This window comes from Sceloporus undulatus, chromosome 4 (assembly GCF_019175285.1).
Source record: "Sceloporus undulatus isolate JIND9_A2432 ecotype Alabama chromosome 4, SceUnd_v1.1, whole genome shotgun sequence".
NCBI classification, from domain to species: Eukaryota; Metazoa; Chordata; class Lepidosauria; order Squamata; family Phrynosomatidae; genus Sceloporus; species Sceloporus undulatus.
In genome coordinates this window covers 137,518,155-137,527,306 of record NC_056525.1, presented here as the reverse complement: position 1 = coordinate 137,527,306, position 9,152 = coordinate 137,518,155, and the positions used below count along the sequence as shown (strand labels likewise).

Below are 9,152 nucleotides of genomic sequence, written 5' to 3'. Positions count from 1 at the left end.
CTGGCTCAAGGCTGTGGAATTCTGGGAGGTGGAGTTTGTTGTGGGGTCCAGAGCAGAGCTCTGCTCTGGACCCCACAACAAACTCCACCTCCCAGAATTCCACAGCCTTGAGCCAGAAAAAGAGTTAAAGCGTTCTCAAACTGGATTATTTCTCCAGTGTGTTTTGGGACTAAGTCTACCTAAATGTTTGTATCACGAGTTCTGAATGGTTAGCTGAATATGTTCATGCAGTAAAACTTTGCAGTGGTCCCCAAACTGTGGCCTTTGAGAGATTTTGGACTTCATCTCCCAGAAGCCTCAGTCATGTTGGCCAATAGTCTGGGATTCTGGGAATTGAAGTCCAAAAATTCCTTAAAGAGCACAGTTAGTGTCTTTGGCCGCGACGCTCGCCTTCTTTGCGCCTGCGCACTTGGCCGACTGCAGCTGCGCCTGCGCCAACCGCCTCGCGGCCCTGGGAACGCGTTCTCTGCGACGAGGCCCCAGAGGCCGAGGCCCCGCCTCCTAGCGTAGCGTCCTTCCTCAGCAGAGCTGCTGATTGGCTGTTTCCGCCTCCCTGCGCTCTTCACCTGGCCGCTGATTGGCTGGAGGCGACTTCCGTTGAGCGTCAAGGGGAAGGAGCTGGAAGCGGCGTTATGGCGGCGGCCGTGAGAGGAGTGCGGCGGATGGTGGGGCTGGCCGGGAGGAACGTCTTCCTCTCCCCGGGGCCTCCGTGGAGGTAAGGCGAAGGGCAGGAGGAGGAGGAGGCCCTTCCCTCCGTCCTCGTTTAACTTAATTTATTTATTTCAAATATGTATACGTTTGGATATATATTCTCTCTCTATGTATGTATATATATCTATATATAGAGAGAGTGTGCGTGTATGTATAGTTACATGTATATACTATATAGGTAGATACATATATACTGTGTATAAATATGTGTATGTATATATTTACATATGTATATCTATTTATACACACATTTATACTGTGCCTGTGTGTATGTGTGTGTGTATATATACATATATACACAATCTGTGTATATAGATATACATATATATATATATGTGTGTGTGTTTATATACTGTATATATACACATATACACTATGTATGTATGTATACTCATCCCTCCATATTTGCAGCTTTGATTATTTGCAGCTTTGATTAATATGTTCTCTCTAGGGATATCTAGGTCCTCCAGTGCAACTCTATGGTCAATTTTAACTAAAAGTTGCACTGAAAGACCTAGAGATTCCTAGAGAGAATACTCCACCAGGCCTTTGTAGCTCCTCCAGGGCAGTTCAATGGCCAGTGTCTGTTGGACGTTGACCACAGAGTTGCACTGGAGTTGGACCTAGAGATTCCTAGAGAGGTGTCCTCTCATGTTAAAAACATGGTGCTTTTGTTATTTGCAGCTTTTCGATATTCACGGGGGTCTTGTGCCCCTAACCCTGGTGAATATGGAGGGACATGTGTGTATATATGTGTGTGCGCGCGCACACATGTGCACTGCTCACACACACACACACACACACACACACCCCATAGTGGGATGCAAGGCAGGTCACAACAACGTCAAAAGATGGGATTCAAACATTGATTTCCAAAAGCTAAAAGTTAATTAACTATTACTGATATTAAAGCCTGTTAAAAACAGCATACAGCGGTCCCTCCACATTCGCTGGGGTCAGGAGTGAAGGAACCTTGTGGAAGTGAGAAAAAAATGCAAATAAAGGGGGGGGGGACACTGTTTTTACTGGAGAGGACACCTCTCTGGGAATCTCCAGGTCCTCCAGTGCAACTCTGTGGTCAACATCTGCCAAAATCTGGCCATGGGATCATGCTGGAGGACCTACAAATGCCCAAGGAAGTGTTTTCTCTGTGAACTTCTCCTAGGCTCTCCAGCACACTCTGTGGTCAACGTCTGGCAGAGTTGCACTGAGATTCCTAGAGAACATATTAACTAAATCTGTGAATAATCAAAACTGTGGCCTGTTACAGACTGCCAAAATAAAGCTGCTTCAGGTCTCTTTGGAGGTATGTTATTTAAATGATGCATGGGTCCTAAGAGTCCGGAAGTCGCGCCAAAGCCACACTCCATTCCTAAGCACTGGAGTGCAGCTTTGGTGCAGCTTCCGGATTCTTAGGATGTATGCATCATTTAAACAGCATACCTCCAAAGAGACCCGAAGAAGCTTTATTTTGGCAGTCTGTAACAGGCCTGTGAAAGTGGAAAGCACTAATGCGGAGAGTCAGCTATAGTTAAAAACAATAAACACCATTAAAAACAGCACCTCACGCTACATCAGTAAAATTCACCCACCAAATGCCTGCCTAAATAAAAATGTCTTCAGTTCATTTCTCCTCTGGCTCCCAGTGGGGCTCTTCAGGATGAAAGAGTGGAGCTGGTCATGTAATAGCTATTCAGTGGTTGCCTGGTTTGAGAGATGGGCCTCTCAGCCTCATTTAAGGGCTCTGCATCACTGTGGGGTCAGTACAAAGTTAATGAGATCCATGTCTGTGCACATTCCTGCCTTTTCAACCTCACTGTTTAGAGTCATAGCTTTTGAAAATCAGATAAGAGTTACTGTTTTCTATTCACATGTAGAATCATAGAGTTGAAAGAAACCTCAAGGGCCATCCAGTCCAACCCCCTTCAGCCATGCAGGAACTCACAATCAAAGTACCCCCAACAGATGGCCATCCAGCCTCTGTTTAAAGACCTCCAAAGAAGAAGACTCCACCACAAGTTCAACAAGTTCCACTGTTGAACAGCCCTTACTGTCAGGAAGTCCCTCCTAATATCAATACAGTACATATACATACACATACAAAAATATCTCACATAAAAACATTACCTCACATCTTCTTCCCCATTCAATCCATTCAAGTCCTTACATCTTCTTTCTTCCCCTATCTCTCCTTCATTACCCTAGCTCCTTATGCCTGCTTGTATTTCGCCTAACACCATCTTCCCCATCCCATCTAAAAACCTATCTGTTTTGTCATTCTCTATCTTTCTATCACCTTCAAGTAGTTTCTGGTTTATGGTAACCCTATCATGGCAAGATTTGTTCAGAGGGGGTTTACCCATTCCTTTCTCTGAGGGTAAGAGCATGGTGGCTTGATCAGAATCGCCCAGTGGGTTTCATGGCCAAGCTGGGAATCGAATCCTGGCCGCCAGAATTGATAGTCCAACACTCAAACCACTTTGCTGCCTGAAATAAAGCTTCAGGTAGTGGGGTCTCACCTGCATCCTCAGAAACCTACACTGGTCAAGCTAGCAGTTACTTGCCTCTATCTGAGGCAGAGGATCCTGACAGCATTTCTGTGGCAGCAAGGTTTTCCCCTTTTTCAATGACATCCGAACTCATCTGCCCAGACAGTTTGTTCACTCCATTTAATGGCAGAACTGGTCCTACTGACCCAGTCTTCACTCCAGCCTTTCCTACTTGCCTTTTATGTCTTGCATAGCTAGATTTCCATATATAGGACTTTGACAGATTTTTCTGAATTGCAAAGGTTTCTGTTATCTTAAAGCTTTGTGAGCTCTGGTTCACACATGCAAGTACATAAATTTAGCCATTTACTGGTGAAATTATTAACTGCTCCTGTTTGGAAAAAGAAGTCTGAAATTTATAAATGCTGTCCTTCCAGAGTTGCTGATCCTTTTGCAGTTGTCAATGGCTTGAGACTTCACTATCTTGAAGGGGCCTATAAGCCTGTGCTACAATTGAAATCATGCAGTCTCCCTTGAAAAATCTACCCCCACTCAGAATTTGACAGCAAACCACTAAATACAATGTAAAGCTCATTATGGTCTTCTCAAAGCCTTTAAAATTGCATAAATTAATAAACTCCAGCACTTCAAAAAAGCTGTTTTTCTTCTTCTTCTCAGTTTTTCTAAAATCTGCCAAACCTGTGTTCTTACGTTTCATCTGCAAAACTATTTTCCATGGCCTCTTTAATCTGAGATAAGATCAATTTCATTGATTGGGGCTGAATCCGCGCTGCAGAACTAATTCAGTTTGATGTCACTTTAACTGCCATGGCTCAAGGCTGTGGAATTCTGGGAACTGTAGTTTTGTGAGACTTGTGCCTTCTCTGTCAGAGAGCTGTGATGCCACAACAAGCTACAATGCCTAGAATTCCATAGCATTGAGCCATGACAGTTAAAGTAAGTACATTGATGAAACACATTATTTCATCAATGTAGATGCAACCTAAAACTTCTGAGTACTCTAGAAGTCTTAAGTGACTTAAGAAGTAGAGAACATGGAGTGGTGGGGTATGGAAAAGTCCAGACAAGATCCTGACTGGATGTTAAAACCATAGGATCTGTCGTTAGGCTAAAGTCCCAAGTTGGAGACTGTGGACTGAAAGAATCAACTTGAGGAGTTATGGTATCAGGTTTCATATGGAGTGAGGTTGAATTAATTGCCTTTCTTCATCTGTAGGCAAAGGCCTGCCAGTCACTCAATAGAGTGCCAAGTTTTTATAGCTCATGAAGAGCCAAGCAGCAGTTGAGCCAGGTGTTCTCTTTGGAAAGGAGTTATCATGTGTTTTCACTCTTATTATTCTCTCTTCCAAGAAAACCCATGTTTCATGGACCTACCTATTTCATTTTTGAAGATGGCAGAATGTGAAGAGCGTGTCCTCCATGGTGAACCGAGGGTAGTGATAGACACACATGGGATGGTAGTCCTTCTGGTTCTCAGATTATGTAAAGGCTGGAAAAGTTAAAACTAGCATTTCAAATTCGGTCAAAAACAACTGAATAGCCAATGCAGACAGCATAATGTGAGGATGTTTCACTTTATGAAGCCAGCCCTTCTTCCGTCTTGATTGTTGCAGTTTGCATAAATTAACAAATTATAAGTACTCTCCAGAATATGCTACATTAGTCTGATCTGCATAGTATGAATGACTGGACAGGTGATTAAGGTACCAAAAGGTAAGGGCACACATTTACAGTTGTGTATTTCAGGACATTGATGGCTTACAAATAAAATTATAATGCAGTAAGACAATCACAATAATATCAAAAGGTATAGTTGAACAGAAGTCTTCCTAAAGCTGGGTGAAAACATGGCCTGCATATGCCCCCCCCCCCCAGATTGGTCCTGTAGATACCATTTTGCCCCCATCTTTCTGAATTATGCTAATAAAGTTGTTATATCTACAGTGATAGATTGATCCGAAGGAAGATTATTCAATAGTAAGGATATCTTGTTAATTCAAATCAGCTTTTTTTTGTAAAATTTGGATGAGTTTATATACTGTGAGTGTGAAAGGTGACTTAGAAGCATAAAACTGCCACATAGTAACTCACTTCATCAACTGTCATCCAAGACTTTGATGTAAATTTGTTGGAAAGTGTTTTTGTACCTATTGATAATGTATATAACTGAATAATAAGCTATAAATTTAATCAGAAACATATCTTGATTGAACATAAATCCAGCAACCTAGTTGTCTTAACAATGAATGCAGATCATTTTACTGATGGAATCTGTTGTGGGTTCTGAAAAAGAAGACTAATAAATTCAGTGTTTGTCATTAGTTGGTTTACTGAGGTTTCCCTCTCAGGGGGTGATATAATTTCACTTAGATAATTTCTTTTACTCTCAGAAAGTTGCTTCAGTTTTAATGATGCTTATTTTGTTTCAGAACTTCTCAACTGCTGTGTACTGTGACACAGGAGAAAAGCACTGGACCAAATGTAGAAGAGGACTCAAACCAGAACCATGTTCAACAGAAGCCTGATTTTGACTCTGCCACCAAGATACTTACAGAGGAGAAGACCAAACTGGAAGAACAATTAAAAGAAATTACTGTAAGGATCGTTGTGGTTTTTCTGCTTGTTCACTTGAGCCAATTAGTGTGGGAGTGGACCATTTGTGGGCTTCCAGATAATCACTCTTTTTGCCTAACACATGTGGCAGGTTCAAGTTGCTCAACTGTAATTTAGTGGATAAGAATACTCAAATAACATTTTGTTAATCGATTCAGAAATCAGGAATTGAAGTGATAGCATCAGCATAGGAAAGATATGAAATAAAGTGATATATAAATCATTTGAGACTATCCTGAAGTCTTTACAATTTATCACTGCTACTACAATAGCAATTTTTTCAATCCCCCCCCCCCCCCCTAGTTAATTAATGTTGTAGGTTCACATTGTGTGAAAGGGTGTGATGGTTAGGGTTTGCCTTGAATTAATTAATTGATAAATAGGGTTGGCTTCTGAGGAAGATTGCTATATTTATGTAAATTGATCAGTGTGCCACAGAAAAGAAGCATACATGTACCTTTGGTATCAAAATGGACTGAATAGCTGTTTATATTAGGTGTTCATACTGCAAAGCTTGAGTTTGAAAGGCTTGGAGTAATACAAGTGAGCCACAAAAGTTGCAGATGGTCGTAGGCTTTAATAGTATTCTTCATGTTTCTTACATTGTATCCTGCTTTTGATTAGTGTTTCTCCTGCCTCTGTATGTTAATTTATACCTGTTATAAATTAGGTAGATCAAAGGATAGTGAGGAAAGAATAGCTTTAGGTTGAACCAGCAGGTATGGGATAGTGCATTTTGCATGCCTGCTTAACATATAGCATCTAATCTTACATTGCCACTGTTTATTTTTTATTTTGCAGGACAAATATAAACGTGCCCTGGCTGATGCTGAAAACCTACGACAGAGAACTCAGAAATTGGTAGAAGAAGCAAAGTTATATGGTGGGTGTAGGATCGTTGGTACTAGAACCAAAGCATCATTATAAACATAAGTGAAGACTGAAACATGGATACTCAGAAATGACACTGCAGTGTTGCTTTGGTTTCCATTTTGTAAATAAGAGAAGAGAGGCCAGATGTAGACTAAGTCACTATAAGTTGAAGGAGATGTAAATATTTGCATTCCTAACAAACTGCATCTGCCAGACATTCCATTCTGAAACAGACTCAAGTGTATAAGATATCCGTGGCATCCATTTGTTAGCGAGAAGGAAGGAAAAATGTACATAACTTTATTATATAGATGTTAACTCCATATTACATGGTGGAGTTAAATGTGGATTTGAAGAAGTCTGGATTGCTAGTAAAGCACCAGCTGTAAATATTATGCTCAGCTTTCATAAACATACAGATTTGAGTTAAATCCAGTGAAAGGGTAATTCAGTGAAATCAATGGTATGAATGTTATAGGTTGAAGCCCTTTTTTTAAAAAATCCATGTTTTTCAAATCAAGCATGGACTTCTGACCACTTCTGTATGTGTGTCTGTGTGGTTTTTGTTTGTTGTTTTTTGCAGTAGTCTCTTTGCTTGTGCCACTAAAATGTTGTTCACTCCTGGCCTAGAGTATAAGTCAAAGCCAGGCATTTGAGAAGTAATAGTTAAGAGATGGTGAACCTCTCTCCCCATCTTTTTTCTATTCCTTGCTGCCAACTTGTTCTTTTTACAATCATTGACCATACCATGAGTGTAACTACATCTGCAGATAAATAGTATCTTGGCCCAATCTTTATCTCATTCGATTTTAAATCTCAGAAGTAAACATAAAATAATAGTTCCATCTTACTGTCACTTGAAATGTTAGTGTATCTTTATGGAGTGCCTAAAATTTCACTGTGGTTTTCCATCTTAGGAATTCAGAGTTTCTGCAAGGACTTACTGGAAGTTGCCGATGTTTTGGAAAAAGCAACTGAGTCAGTTCCCAAAGAGGAACTGAAGGATGAAAATCCTCACCTGAAGAACCTTTACGAGGGCCTTGCCATGACAGAAGCTCAAATACAGAAAGTGTTCAAAAAGCATGGCTTGATTAAACTGAATCCGCTTGGAGCCAAATTTGACCCATATGAACACGAAGCTTTGTTCCATGTTCCTATGGAAGAGAAAGAGCCTGGCACTGTTGCTTTAGTATCCAAGGTTGGATATAAGCTGCACGGCCGTACTTTGAGGCCTGCTTTAGTAGGTGTTGTGAAAGAACCTTAGCGATATTACCTGAAATAATCAAAGCATCTCACAACCGTTATGATTCCTGAACAGTGCTCCACTACAAGATGTGGGAAGCTAAACCAAATGATGGGTGGAGCATCAGTGCAGATGAAGCAATGTTAAAACTTTTTTTTAATGAATATGGATAATGTGGAGAGATGAGTAAGCGGGTGGTATGAATTCCAAGTAAAAGTCCTGTGTATCCTTATAGTGATTATTCAGAGGTGTTCTGCATTGTAACTGGGTAATTTATCAACAAAAATAATGCACTGTAGATATTATCCAAGATGAAAGGCTTTGAACGTACAGTGTAATTTTATATCTTGTATCACACTGTTTCTTGCTTATTCCTTCATAAAGAGAAGGTTACACACCAGTCTAGCATCTAAATTTCCTTTGTTCCAAGGAATGTACCTAATAACAAGTGGCATCAGTCTACTGCTAACTTTGAAATGCTATACAAATTTTGATGAAATAATTTGAAAGAAAATAATAGCTGAGTTAATTAAGCATGTGTCTGTTCACATATCTTCCCGTAGAGAGCCCACAGAAGTTCATGGATCTCTGCAGAAATTGGTACTTTGGAGTACAACCAAGCTTTTCTCCCTTTCATGCTTCAGTCCTTTCATATATAGAGAGAATGGAGCAGGGCTAGGACTGTGCACTTTCCAGATATAAAACTCTCAGTGTTCTATTGGTGTGTGCATACATAGGGAACAACTCTGCAGGCCAGAGACAACAGGTCAGTGCTTGTCCACAAGTACAGATAGCTAAAAGAATGCTGGTGAAGACTGTTTTCCTGGGACCCTGCTGGTTAACACTAGATTATTTTGAATGAACCATGTTTGAGCGCAAGTCTTTCTTGGAAGCATTTCACTTTCAGTATCTGCACTGATTTATACTGGAAGTGAGGCGTACTATCATATTTAAACTCACATTGCTGTACTTATCAGAGTGCCAGAACAAAAATAGCAAACTTGAAAAGGCTCGTTTCATGCTAAAGTCAGATTCTAAACGCTCTCCTGTGTAGTCAGTCTATTTAGCTTCACCAATTCTGTAGTAACAGTGATAAATACTGCAGATGAAAACAAGATTATTTTCATTTAAATGCCCATTCAATTACCCATCTGTAACCCTAGTCTCCAAAACAGTATACAGCCTTTATATGAAAATTATCT

General features: G+C 40.5%; 1 protein-coding gene across 1 annotated transcript; it reads left to right on the top strand.

Annotated features, from left to right (window-relative positions):
- The first annotated feature begins 586 nt into the window (after positions 1-586).
- GRPEL1 (GrpE like 1, mitochondrial) lies at positions 587-8,350 on the top strand. Its single transcript, XM_042463372.1, has 4 exons — positions 587-715; positions 5,651-5,816; positions 6,636-6,717; positions 7,625-8,350. Exons 1-4 carry the CDS (start codon positions 633-635, stop codon positions 7,969-7,971), a joined length of 678 nt encoding a protein of 225 aa, XP_042319306.1. The 5' UTR covers positions 587-632; the 3' UTR covers positions 7,972-8,350.
- The last annotated feature ends 802 nt before the right edge of the window (positions 8,351-9,152 follow it).

What these genes read in the sequence shown, in the direction of transcription:
- GRPEL1 (XM_042463372.1), top strand. Translation starts at nt 633, where the DNA reads ATGGCGGCGGCCGTGAGAGGAGTGCGGCGGATGGTGGGGCTGGCCGGG. An exon ending in TCCCCGGGGCCTCCGTGGAG is followed by an intron (nt 716 to 5,650) that starts GTAAGGCGAAGG and finishes ATTTTGTTTCAG; the next exon opens with AACTTCTCAACTGCTGTGTA. An exon ending in AGAAGAAGCAAAGTTATATG is followed by an intron (nt 6,718 to 7,624) that starts GTGGGTGTAGGA and finishes TTTCCATCTTAG; the next exon opens with GAATTCAGAGTTTCTGCAAG.